This window comes from Pseudonaja textilis, chromosome 1 (genome assembly GCF_049901715.1).
Source record: "Pseudonaja textilis isolate UNSWEBS1 chromosome 1, rPseTex1.2, whole genome shotgun sequence".
NCBI classification, from domain to species: Eukaryota; Metazoa; Chordata; class Lepidosauria; order Squamata; family Elapidae; genus Pseudonaja; species Pseudonaja textilis.
The window spans coordinates 23093512-23107078 of NC_141990.1; the positions used below are offsets into that span (position 1 = coordinate 23093512).

Here is a 13567-nt window from a genome sequence, read left to right on the forward strand (position 1 = left end):
GTATCAAGTTATGCTGTCACTTCAACCCCATTAATCCAGAACACAATATGGAGGCTTGGTTAAAGTTTTCTTGGGTTTTTTTTAATGTCAAATGAATAGCCTGAATATAAACATAGGGAGGCTTTCTTAAAAGGGGGGAGATAAAATAAAAGTATTATTTTACTTTTTATGTCCCTTAACTGCAATGATCAGGAAACTAGAAACTCACATGAGATGTAAAGCAACTCAAAATCTGCAACTGGAACTAATTCCTTCTATGGAGTTGGTCTAATAGTGCAAAAGACTTTTGCCCCCACCTACAGGAAACTAGTAGCCCAGCTCACAATTCCAGGAAAAAAATTAAGACAATAAGCATTATTCAGTGCATCTGTTTATGAAGCATAATTACACTCTCAAGACAAGCAATTGCTTAAGTGCATTTGCTTATACAAAATTAACATTTTGTGCGTGTCTTAATAAAAACCCACATGTGCCAGGTGGCAATATCCAAGTTTCCTCACGCCTCCATTTCTATCTTTAGATATAAGCAATCATAAAAGGAATATTTAGGAAACAAAATATTTCAGAGAACCTCCAACTCAAGTCACAGTAACATTGATAAACAATGGCAGAAGAGATGCCATAATCTGCATGGATTTCCATTAGGTAAAAAATTGACAGAAGCAGAACAATACTGGTGTCATGAAACTGTAAATTTGCAATTTCTTTAGCTCATTTTTTTTTAGGCTTAGCTGCACTGTAGTCTTATTTCACAATTTAAATGGTGTTATTTTTTCATATAACTTCAACAGGCATTTTAAAGGACAGATTATCTACAGGATTAAGTAAAACAAAAACTTAAAGCCTGCAGAAAAGTAACAGAAACTGTTAACAGATGGAACTTATCAGTAGTACCACTCATTTTCCATATAGCCACCCAGAACCTTCGGCAAGGCCAGTATTTCATAGGTTTGGAGTGTGTTTAAGACTCCTTAATACTGTTTTAGGAGCTGTACCAGCCATCAGTTGGTCTATGGATACATTCAAAATAATGTTACCTCTGAAGTCCTAGATGGCCCAGGGCCTGGATACCTTTGAGATTGCTGTTGTAAGAGGTGCAAGATGAATTTTTAAGCCCTGCCAACTGCAGGGCTCTGAAACTGGACCCATTCATTGTGTACAACAAAGGGAAGAGGAGTTAGTTTGTAAGTTTACTGCCACAATAATTCAGAAAATACTTTTTGCCCCAATATGTAGGTCTTCATAGGGTCTCAAGAGAAAAATGGACACATTCTGTAGTCTTGAGTGCACTGAATTGTAGTAATGTTTGTCCAAGCCTGAAACAAGATTTTACAAATTGGTTAACAACATTGAAGCACTTTTTACTTGTATTAATGGCTTCTTATATGAAGTTTGTGAACACTTATAACAAACTTGAGGGAGAAGAACAATATCCCTAATTAGTATTCCTGGGCAAACAAAGCCCTTTGAAAATAAGATGCAGAAATCAATCCCACCAAAATACATTTAAAATTCCAACATTAAAATGTACAGATCTCTTTTAGTATGTTTATCTGAAAATGCTTTTCAAATTGTCCAGTTACTAGATGGGGTCTCAGCTACCCAATGGACGAAGTAGATACCTACCTACCTCTCCATGCATCATCTTAGAAGTGTATTCTTCTAAAATCTTTCACTTCTCAACTAAAATAATGCAAATCTGGTGTCTAATTTTAACCACGTTCATAGCAGTACAAATAGTGTACAAGCCTCTTCAACGAAATCTGGATGGACTTCCATCTTTGAAGATTAGAGAAACCTAAAGAAAGAAAAAGAATTGGGAATTCCTGCTGCCAGACTAGTTTAATATAGTAAGTTAAGATGAAGCCCTAGAAAACAAGACTGAATTCTAGTCCCAGCTTAGGTGCGCAAGCTGGCAGGATGTTGGGCCAGTCGCTCTCTTGGCCCAACCCCTCTCACAGGGATGTTATTCTGGGGAAAATGGGAAGGAACATTAGGAATGTTTGTTGCATTCAATTATTTATAAAGTAATTATTTAAAAAATTAATAGATGCCATGTTTTCTCTCAAATAGGAAAGTCAAGAAAAAAATCTTGCCTTATCCAGATTATCAATTCAAATTTTATTAGTCCCAATGCCAGATACAAGCAATATTGAATAAAGTTTTACATCCGTGTGCAACATGTGAGAGAAACATTAAATATAATGGAGCCTAAAATTAAAACATGGTTAATAAAATGAACCCAAATAAAATCAGCTCCAATCCTAAGTAATGGTACAGCATACTGTAGAAATGGTAGCACAGAACTTGAGAGGCTATTTTCATATCCTTGTATCTGAGTACTAGTATTAAAATAGAAATTGCGCTTCCTATCTGGAAATTTTTTCAAGACAGGATATGTAAGGGTCTGTCTAGAATCTATAGATACTTTATATAAGGAACAGTATAATAGTATATGGCCTAGAACTTCTATTGACCCATTGCCACATGGACATAACCAAAGAACCCCAGGAAGGACTGCTGAAGGCATAATATCCAACCTGGCTAAAAGCGAAGGACTTACAAAAAAATCAAACTTAATTTTAAATATGTAGCTGGAATGGATCTTTTTGGGTGCAAATGATAATGGGAGTGTGACACCTTACTTGTGCTTGTTTGAAAAATCTGTATCCCAGTTGTTGCTTAAGGACATTATCTAGCATTATCAAAACTTAACACGCAAAATTTCCACTGAAGCCCAGCAACTAAATTATATCTTGTCCTGATTCTAAACTGCCTGAAATCCAGAATCAAATCTGATTTATTTAACAGAACCTGATATAATAGCTCTGGGTTCAAAATATTTTTGCACGTTGCACACATCCTTACAAGCCAATAATTATCCATTTGACTTACATCTTTCCAGGTAAGAGTTGGCATTTCAATCACGATCACTCATCTTGGAGGGCAGCTTCTGGCTCCCTGAAAAGAAGGCAGGCTTGTAATGAAAAAAGGCTTGTAATAGAGAGAACAATGGCTTTCCCTCCATAGAGACTCCTCAGAAAGAACCATCTCAACAGCAAAAGTCTGCCGGTAATTCCAGCATATATAAGGTTTTATATCATCACTGTGAGCCTTCCTTCCATATTATCCAACTTCAGAGGCTTTTAAATTTACCTTTGCATGTTCCTCCCGCAACTCTACATACTGGTCCTTTCCACTGTTTTTTGAAGTCAGTTCCCACATGGCAGCGGAAGAAAGCCTGCAATACAATGCAAGGTAAGATAGATGAGAAAGCACCTTAAAAAAGGTTTCTGTAATGGCGGTGGGAGGTTGGGCCTATCTCCTCTTCCTCCGTTTTTTTTGTCTGGACTAAACCTAGGCCCGTCTCGGGAGGAAGAAATAGCAGGGAAGGGCAACTTGCGGTCAGCCACGAGGAGTCTTTCGTCAGTTCTCGCATCTGACGGCACTTCCTATCTCGGCTTCATCATCCCGCGAAGGGAAAAAATTAAAGGCTCACTCTTGGCCCACGCGAGGCGCCACAGGCCGCCGGGTAACAAAAACAAAGGGATAACGTTGGCTCGCAAAAGGCCCAGACAAGGACAGACCCGTCACCCCCGCAATTCACACACTTTTTCTGGGGCACCATAAAACCTCTCACCTCCTTCCAACGTCAACCGCGACAGCGAGGAAAAGGGCGAGACGCTTCCACGCGGTCTCTTTTAAGGCGGAGGACAAACCATTCGAACGGCGGGTGGGGGGACCGGGAAAAAAGTGGCTGCTGATTGGTTTGAATATACCATTTCGCGGCGGCAAAAACGGGGGGGCGGAGAACGGAAATGGTTTGAAAGCGGGAATATCTTGGGAGATTTCCGGGTCAATAACACGGGCGGGGGGAGGGGGGGAGAGGGAGTGAGACGTGCCTGCAAAGGCGCACAGCAGCGGTTAAAAAAAAGGGTTGATCTTCTGAGATGTGCTTTTCACCGCGGAACATTGCTGAACCCAAGAGGAGCGCAGTCGCTAATAGTTGCAACATAATTGTTGGGGATGAGTGGGATTAGTGGTGTCAAATTAAGAATCGGGATTTCCCATATATATATAAAAAACCAAGCGTAACTAAGAGAAGCGAGTGTCAGACTGTCTGCATCTGCACATAAGATGCTGTTATAATCACGGATCAAATATGCTTGGGTGCAGCCAAATAGAATAGGCCGGTTCACTGTGAAGTGTCTTGTTCGCCTAAGATGGATCTGATTGCTGGTGTGTATAGAATTGTAATTGCAGGAATGTTATTATCTTGATGGCAAACCTCAGGTAATGAATGTTTACAAAGCAAATACAACTCAGGCAAACAAAATCACTAATGTAAAGGAGGATTAGAGAGAGGAAGTAAACATATGTTAGACTTTAACTAGAGATAATTAATTACTATGCTAAACAGTAACTAAAGTTAAGCAGAATCCAAAGTTAACCAATGTTAGAGGATTACTAAAAATGTGTATAAATGCAAGACTACAATAAAGTTCATCATGATTCATTTGATTATGATCAAACACCTTGACTGCCTCGTCATTACAACACTGGTGATAACTTGACATCTTACTAAAAGGCAGGTCCCAAATTTTTTGCCACCCCTCCGTTGCATGAACTGATTTCAATGAAAGGAGCCTAAATTAAGTTTTATTAATTAGACAGAAAGTGATGTAGATTAGAAAGTGATGTAATTAGCTGTAAATTAGCATATGTTACATGATGATCAGATGGTTCACTGTTCATTTTAGAGCATAAATATGGTAAATATAAAGATACTTACTAAGCCCTTGCAAGGTTGGGACAGTCAGGTCCATCTTTGGTGACCTCATAAGTCCTGTCCAAAGTGGCATTCTCGAGCACCCAAAAGAAGACAGAGCCAACCAGAAAAGAAGTAACCTGGGGATGAGAAAAAAAGGTTAAGGAAGCCCTGACAGAACATAAGCTGCCTCTGCAAATTCAAACTTGTCTTTTTATAATGTTTCATGAGGGTTGATGCTTCTGGACTATGTCACCATCCATCCAGGAGAGCCCTTGGTGACAGGGCTGATAATTTATCTGCCCATGGGAACAATAATAGCCCTGGGTAGCTTTGCTGAATAGGCCAGTGTGATGCATTCCTTAACCCATCTGCTGAAGGAGAAAGCTATTACTCATCTTTCTAAAACATTTGCCCAAGAGGAAATGAGCAGACACACCCTTGGATGTGCTTGATGTAAGTTCTGAAGGTCCTGTACATATCTAGCTTATGCCAACTTCTGAGCACTTCAAAGGATTTGGCAGAAATTTGGAACCAAAATTAATATTGGAATTCACCATAGGCATAGAACAAGGTTTATATGGAATCTTGTGCCCTATAAAAATTAGAGTCCACCTGAGGTCTGAGAGATGGTTTTGAACTTACCGCGTTTCTCCAACAATATGACCTCCCCCAATAGGAAGACCCAGCATGTTTTGTAGGCATAAAATGAAATTAAGCCCCTCCCCCCAAATTTAGGCCTATTTTAAAACATGCAAAATGGGGGGAAGGGCGGGCGGACTTGCTGTTAGGAGCGCCCCACGGGCAGCAATTCCTCACCACCAGCTGCTCCTAATGGGCGATCATGGCAGAGCACAGAGAGCTCCCTACTCCTGCCAAGCACCTTTGTGGCAGACCCAAGACCTTCAGCGCCTGCCGCTGTTGATTTCCCTTCTGCCCATGCCGCCGCCGCGTTTGGAGCTGCCACTTCCACATTTGAAGCACCACTGCTGTTTGGAGCATTGCTGCTGTTTGGAGCTGCCGCTTCCGCATTTGGAGCTGCCGCTTCCACGTTTGGAACCCCACCGCTGTTTGGAGCACTGCCGCTGTTTGGAGTTGCCATGTCCGCGTTTGGAGCTGCCGCTCCATGTTTGGAGCACCACCGCCATTTGGAGCACCGCCGCCACTCCAAACACGGCGGCAGCTCCAAACGCAGAAGTGGCAGCTCCAAACATGATGGCGGTGTTCCAAACGGCGGCGGCACTCCAAACACGGAAGCGGCAGCTCCAAACATGACGGCGGTGCTCCAAATGGTGGCAGCACTCCAAACATGGAAGCGGCAGCTCCAAACGTGGCAGCGGAATGGGCAGAAGGGAAAGCAACAGCAGCGGGTGCCAAAGGTCTTGGGACTGCAGCAAAGGTGTTTGGTGGGAGTAGGGAGCTCTCTGCACTTTGCCATGATCACCCGTTAGGAGCAGCTGGTGGCGAGGCTGCCCGCAGGGCGCTCTAGATGAGGATGCAAGGGGGGGGGATTAAGTCACCCCCGAAAAGACGGCCTAGCCATTTTTGGGGGGCTCCGAAAAATATAAGACGTGGCCTTATTTTATGAGAAACATGGTAACATCACCTTAACTTGGTAAAAAAGATAAATCTTCCCTCACAGGAATTTCCTAACCCTCTTGGCTGGACTTAGAGTAACTAGGAAACACATTTTCTCACCAAGAATATTCATTGGAAACTGTTTAATGCACACAAGGGAACATGATCACTTCCTTGAAAAGTGACGTAAAATCCAATGATAATTAGGAGATGAAATTTGTGCCTTTAAGAAACCAACATGCATAGGGGGTGCCCTGAAAGAGCCTCTCCCAATTGTCCAGAAAAATGGACTACAAGTCAGTATTCCACAGGATATTTTACAGCTGCTCCTTGCCTATCCAGCTTGTAAAAATCTCAGAAATTCCAGTTCCTTGTGTTATTTCTATAAGATTCCTTTTCTACACCGCCATTCAAATATTGTTCAGGTTTTCTGATATAGTTCCCTTGTAGTGGGATGTCTAGTTACCAAAACAATCTCTAGTTTGATATGCCAGCATAGAACATATGCCTCTGTTTGTCCTCCAGATACAGCTCATAACCACTTTGGATCTGCTTTGTGTTCACACATGACTCTAAGGCACTTGCCTCATCTCCACTAAGATTGAATACCATGACCTCTGGGTCAGATTACTTTAACTCTTGAGCATCTTTATCTTGCATGCTACCTGGACAGGTTTGGTGTTGGCAGGAAGATGTAGAGAAGGCCACTTTGCATAAGGTAAACAACACATTTCCCTCTATCCTTTAGTCATGGAACTTGGAGGGGACAAAATAGATCCTCTGCTGTCAAAAACAGATTAACCGAGATCTCCCCCCTTTTCTAGAGTTCATTGGATGTAGTACCCATTTGCAGAGATAAAGGAAAAAGTCCTTGAAAGAAAGAGGCCAGATCCATTAGCAAAGTACTAAAAGGAAATGTTCTTGTTTTCAAAGTAAACGTTCCTCAAATTTATGCCATCAGGTCCCAAGTGAATTCAATTTATGTATTCATTTTATTCCATTTGTAACTGTCCATCTCATTGTTCCGATGACTCTGGGTAGCTTACAAAAGATAAATATTGGAACAATCAAAAATTTAAAAATTACTTTAGAGCTAAGTCCAAGGAGAAGAATGAAGGGCATATTCATCATAGAGTCCATGGAATCAGCACCAGCACAGCTGTTTTCCAATTCCACTAAATGTTCTCAAATCAGCCTCATCTTCACTGTTGTCCCTGAATGTTGAGTTCTGGTACATAGGCAATACAGTACTGTGCTGTGAGCTGATCAGAGCTCCCTCTAGTGGTGCTATAATAGACTTGCAAAACTCATCGGCCAATACCGATTTCTGAGCTACTGCAGGTTCTACTAGAAATCTTTAAATCTCTAATATGTTATCCAGAGTTTTATTCTGCAAAACACAACTTACATTAAAGGGCATTGCACCATCCAATTTTACTGAAAAACAGAAGGTGGAAAGAATAGCAAAACAAAGCACTGTGACTTATACCCAAAAGTAAAAGAAACATAAAGGAAGCAGAATGTGCCTGATGCACATTAATTTATGTATGCAGGTATTTGTATCCCTTTATTATTTTCACAAATAACTCAAGGTGGTGAACATACACACCTTCCTCCTTCTATTTTCCCAACGAGAATCCTGAGAGGTGAATTGGGCTGAGAGAAAAAGACAGTATTTCATGGCTAAGCTGGCACTAGAACTCACGGTCTCCTGGTTTCTAGCCTGGTGTTTAAAGCAGGCTACACGATCTCTTTTCCAGTCAAGGGATGTTTGAGGGGAAAGAAAGAAAATTCCACACCCTCCAGATAGCCATTTTCTTGCTAGGAGCTGAGGGGAGGAGAGAAGGATTCTCCCGGGGATCCTTCAGCCAGGTCACACCGTCTGTCAGCCGTTCTGCCTCCCTGGGCCAAGGGCGGGGGATGGTCCCTCGGAAGAAGGGCAGCGCTGCCCTTTGCCTTGCCCTATAATTGGCCGCTCGCTCCCTTTCCCGCCTTCCCGGGTAGAGCGTGGATAGAGACCCAAAGCAGGCGCCAGGAAGAGCCTGCAGTTGCTGCTGCTACCCCGCCTCCTCCGTTCAGGCCCGGAGGAGCGAAGGGACTGATCGCGTTGGACTCTGCCTCGCCACCAACCAGGGACGGAGGGAGACTCGAGTTGCTGTGACCAGGCTACGAGCGGTAAGAGTTTCCGCCTTGGGGGCGGCGGCGGCGGCGGCTGAAGAATCGCGCGTGCGTGCACGCAAACAGAAAGGGAAAACACCCCGACTTGGTTTGCGGGCATCGAAAAGTTCCCAGCTCTGGAGGAGGCCCCCTAATGAATCAGCCGAGGAGTTGGTGGGCAAGATGCTACACCGCTCGCTGCCACACCGGTCGGAGTGTCATTCTCGGCCCTGAGACTCTCTTGGTAGCTAAACGGAACTTTGCAAAACGCTGGGCTGGCTCACTAATTAGGATAGGATAGGATAGGATAGGATAAGATAGGATAGGATTCTTTACTGGCCAAGTGTGATTGGACACACAAGGAATTTGTCTTGGTGCAAATGCTTTCAGTGTACTTAAAAGAAAAGATACATTCGTCAAGAGTCGAGAATCAGAAGGTACAACACTTAATGATAGTCACAGGGTACAATAAGCAATCAAATCATACTAGGAAACAGTCAATATAAATCATAAGGATACAAGCGACAAAGTTACAGTCATACAGTCACAAGTGGGAGGGGATGGGCGATAGGGAGTGATGAGAAGATTCACAGTAGTAGTAGTGCAGACTTTGTAAATAGTTGGACAGTATTGAGGGAATTATTTGTTTAGCAGAGTGATGGCGTTTGGGAAAAAACTGTCCTTGTGTCTAGTTGTTCTGGTGTGCAATGCTCTATAGCGTCGTTTTGAGGGAAGGAGTTGAAATAGTTTGTGTCTGGGATGTGAAGGATCTAAATATTTTCACAGCCCTCTTTTTGAATTACTGGGGTTTCCTCCATGCTGTTCCTTTGTCAGGGCGGCCATCCTTGTTTTGATAACAAGTTTGGAAGGACGAGCCCCGGGGAACCTCTGGGAGTTGAGTTGCAGCTGAAATGAACAATTCTACCAAAACTGTCAGCGGCTCTGATCAGCACAGAGAGGGCCCAGGGTCCCTCATGTCTTAATTTGAAGGCTGGCTTGACAAGCATCCTAATCCTGGCTTAATAAATGCAATTGCTGTATTCGCAGCCCATGGTCTGTCCAAAGCAGTGAGCTACATGTTGTGTGATACATGTGGCCTGAATCACTTAAAACATTGATTGGAACCACGCTAACCGTTTTAACCAAGTTGTGAGAACCCACTCAAGATTTTCGAGCAGGACAGAGTTTCCAGAATCAATCCGGTGTGAGACTGGGGACATGTTCAAAGGAGGTAATTCATACAGCACATAGATTAGAGGTCTCCAAACCTGGCAACTTTAAGACTTGTGGACTTCAACTCCCAGAATTCTGAGAGTTGAAGTCCACAAGTCTTAAAGTGTTCAAGTTGGGCGGGGGGGCTGACATAGACAACTGAATTTAATTTGATGGATAGGCTTCCCAAGCTATATTATCCAGAATACCTTGTAGGTGCTGGCTGGCCGGCTCTCAAAATCTGTAACTCTCAGAACCAGATTATGGGGGAACACTTTGGTTTCACCCTCTCTCCTCTCTGCACCTGTTCGTAAAGAGAAGCACTTTTGCTTTGAGGCTATTGTTGCCAAAGGCTAAAGCATATACAGGCAATCCTTGATTTACAACAGTTCATTTAGTGACAGTTCAAAATTAGAAAAAAAACCATTTTTCACATTTACATTGCAGCATCCCTGTAGTCACGTGAACAAAATTCAGATGCTTGGCAACTTGGTTTATATTTATGATAGGTTGCAGTGGTTGCAGTGTCCTGGGGTCATAGGACCACATTTTGCAACCTTCTGACAAGCAAAGTCAATGGGAAACCAGATTCACTTAACAACTGGGTTACTAAATGAACAACTGCAGTGATTCACTTAACAATTGTGGCAAGAAAGGTCATCAAATGGAGCAAAACTCACTTAACAAATGTTTCCCTGAGCAACCAAAAGGTTGGGCTCTATTGTGATGGTAGTTGAGGACTACCATTACTTAGCCCAGCCAGCCCATTTATCCCTTTGATTAAAAAGCAATTAGTCCTGAGCTTGCAAGAGCTGTTCCAGGCAAAAAACTTGATAAGCTAATATTATGGGAACTTTCATTGTCAAGCATTCTTAAAGAACAAACTATCAGTATCAGTCATTTGTCATCACAGATGGGCTTACATATTATGCTTAAATTAGCTACTGAAGTAATTCATTTTCTAAATTGACAGTGTTGAAACATAAATTAACTAGATAGATGGAGTTTGCACAACAGACTGAGTCACCCTAAAAGCAATCCAAATTAACAGTAATCAACCTTATCTTATTGTGTGATTGCGACTGTAAGGTCTTTAACTGAGCCAATCATTAATGTTGTACAAACTCAGCCAGAGATTATTGCATTGTTCATTTCAATGATATTTGGGGAAATAAGCAAAAGGATGAATTCTTGTAAAGCTTACAAGGAAAAGGAGCTCAGTATGCACAATATTAGTACTGGCATAGAACCTGAGCTTTGCTTCAGGTGGGAGAGAGAGGTGAGGTTAAGGAAAGCAGGAGAATGCCATGCTACTTCAGTGGAATGAAGATCTTGAGTCTTGGCCTAGGCCAGTGTTTCTGTGCCTTGGCAATAGCAATAACAATAGCACTGAGACTTATATACTGCTTTACAGTCCTCTCTAAGCAGTTTACAGAGTCAGCATATTGCCCCCAACAATCTGGGTCCTTATTTTACTGACCTCGGAAGGTTGGAAGGCTGAGTCAACCTTGAGCCTGGTGAGGTTTGAACTATAGGCAGCCAGCAGTCAGCAGAAGTAGCCTGCAGTACTGCACTCGAACCACTGTGCCACCGCGGCTCAGCTTGAAGACGTGTGGATTTCAACTCCCAGAATTCCCCAGCTAGCAAACCTGGAAAGACTCAAAAACAGCTGTAAGGGCTCATTTGATTTCTCACTGCCTACAAGATCAGTGCTTTGAATGGGGGAATTCTCATGTTGCAATGGAAAATTGCTTCCAGGGGATAATTTGTTTATCTTTATCTCAATGTCTTGCTCTATGGTCTTTTCTACTGCAGTTTTATTGGGGAAAGGAAAAAAGTCAAAGGGGAGAGGAAAAGAATAAAGTCAAAGAGGAAAACAAGTAATCATGACTAAGCACGTCCAGTTAATCCACAAGCTAACTATTTAATCATCAATATGGTTGGCTTGTCCCTTTCAGGAACAAGATACAAAGGGCAAAGGTCATGCTAGATGGAGGGGATTGGAGGCAACTCTTGTTCCTACCTGTTAGAGGAGGCACAGCTTATCTCTATGTGCTTATGCAACAAATGTATATTCAGAGGTGAAGTCCTGAAGATTTTTGATGTGCTTTTCATCGGCTTAGCAACAGCCACAGCAATGGAACTATTGGAAAGGTGCTTTGCATCTTGCTTTTTTTGTGTGCCTTTCTGAAATTAAGTGCTGATACTCATTCCTAGGAACACTACAGCCTAGTGTTTCTAGCCCAAACTAATTTTGTTTGTTTTATAGAAAGTGTCAGGGAAATAACTTTAAGAGCTGACCAGCTGCCATGATGCTGCAATGCTGTAATACTGTAATGCTATAATGATGACGTCATGGTAGGAATGAGTCATCAGGGTTATTTGACCCGTTACCACTTTAAGAGGCCCCAGTCCAGAGAGAAGGCCAAAGTGACTAGAGAAACCAGAGAGAAGAAAAACCCAGTGAGAGCTTCCACCAGAGTCAGAGGGGCTATGAATCGGGGTTAGTTTGTAGTTAGTGCTTGCAACGGAAACAAGCAACATGGCTTCCGTCAGCGTAATGGGAGGAGGTTTCGTGGTATCTTAGCTAAATGAGACAAACTACCTTTCCTGGAGAGTAAAGATGGAGATGTACCTGCAAAAGGAGGAGTTGTGGTCAATAGTTACTGATCTACCAGCAGTCCTGATGGGGACCGGAGAAGAAATAAAACAGGAATAGCAACAGAGTTGGGCCTAGGGCTCCATGGTTTGAGATCTTGTCTCTTTCTGGGAATACGGGTAGTCCTCAACTTACGTTCACAATTGAGCCCAAAATGTTTGCTGTTAAGTGAGATTATTAAGTGAGTTTTGTCTCATTTTACAATCTTTCTTACCATAGTTGTTAAGTGAAGCACCACAACGGATAAGCTAGTAACCCGGTTGCTAAGTGAATCAGCTTTTCCCACTAAGTTTGCTTGTGAGAAGGTTGCAAAAGGTGATCACATGACCTTGGGAAACAACAACGCTCATAAATATGAACCCAGTTGCCAAGCCTCTGAATTTTGATCACATGATTGTGGGGATGGCTGCAAAGGTTGTAACTGTGAAAAACAGTCGTAAGTCACATTATTCAGTGCCATTGCAACTTTGAACAGTCACTAAATGAACTGCTGTAAGTCGAGGATTATCTGTATGACCTCTTTCTATCCTAGGCTCAGATAGCTCATCTATTTCTCCCCTCCAGTTCTTAACAAATTACTCTCCAAAGCAGGGTCTCCAACCTTGGCAACTTGAAGACTTGTGGACTTCAACTCCCAGAATTCCTCAGCCAGCAAAGCTGGCTGAGGAATTCTGGGAGTTGAAGTCCACAAGTCTTCAAGTTGCTAAGGTTGGAGACCCCTGCTCTAAAGCCCCAAGTTTTGCCAAAGCCAGTTATCCCAACGATGATCTTTTGGACTTTGAGTGTGGTGACTGTTCTGTCTTATCCGCTGGAGTGAAAGGGAAATCTGCCTGCCTGGACATCTTCAATCAGCATCACTTGGAGGGCTCATTTGCAATGCTCACTGCAAGCATCTCCTTCTTTTTCCCTGCAGACCCTTTCTGCAAAATGGTACCAACGAAACTGCGTGTGGCAGTAATTGGGGCAGGAGCGGCAGGACTGTGTGCTGCACGGCACATCCTTGCCTCTTCTCGGACTTTTGCTCCACCCGTGGTATTTGAGGCCTCGGATCGCTTGGGAGGCACCTGGATTTACACAGAGGAGAAAGAAGATGCCATGGGAAGAATCATCCATTCCAGCATGTACCGGGACCTCAGGTAGTCACTCAAGGGTGCTTCGGGATGGGCTCTTTATGCCAGTGTCTACCAATATAC

General features: G+C 42.9%; 1 protein-coding gene, 1 long non-coding RNA gene and 2 other non-coding genes across 8 annotated transcripts in view; 1 reads left to right on the forward strand and 3 right to left on the reverse strand.

Moving 5' to 3' along the window:
• Positions 1–354: 354 nt before the first annotated feature.
• On the reverse strand, positions 355–8258 carry LOC113441474 (uncharacterized). Of its 4 annotated transcripts, XR_015742531.1 has the most exons (6): positions 7956–8258; positions 4793–4908; positions 3157–3241; positions 2896–2961; positions 1627–1798; positions 355–1316 (listed from the first exon to the last, which is right to left on the reverse strand). It is a non-coding gene; the product is annotated as an uncharacterized LOC113441474 (long non-coding RNA). The 4 variants fall into 4 exon arrangements; XR_003374850.2 differs by lacking the exons at positions 4793–4908; positions 7956–8258 and adding an exon at positions 3641–3864; XR_015742532.1 differs by lacking the exons at positions 4793–4908; positions 7956–8258 and adding an exon at positions 3641–3775 and having other exon boundaries at positions 1631–1798.
• Positions 3036–3109, reverse strand: LOC113441638 (small nucleolar RNA SNORD65). Its single transcript, XR_003374877.1, has one exon. It is a non-coding gene; the product is annotated as a small nucleolar RNA SNORD65 (small nucleolar RNA).
• On the reverse strand, positions 3404–3474 carry LOC113441634 (small nucleolar RNA SNORD49). Its single transcript, XR_003374873.1, has one exon. It is a non-coding gene; the product is annotated as a small nucleolar RNA SNORD49 (small nucleolar RNA).
• Positions 8259–8339: 81 nt separating the features above from the next.
• The window catches only part of LOC113441472 (uncharacterized), an 11362-nt gene continuing 6134 nt past the window's right edge, over positions 8340–13567 (forward strand). The window contains exons 1-2 of one of the 2 annotated variants that reach the window (XM_026708493.2): positions 8340–8521; positions 13288–13510. In XM_026708493.2, the coding sequence (XP_026564278.1) occupies positions 13302–13510 (209 nt within the window). In that variant the 5' untranslated portion in view covers positions 8340–8521; positions 13288–13301. Of the gene's footprint in view, positions 8522–12118; positions 12179–13287; positions 13511–13567 lie in introns of those variants that run through there. The other variant, XM_087928608.1, reaches the window with a different exon arrangement.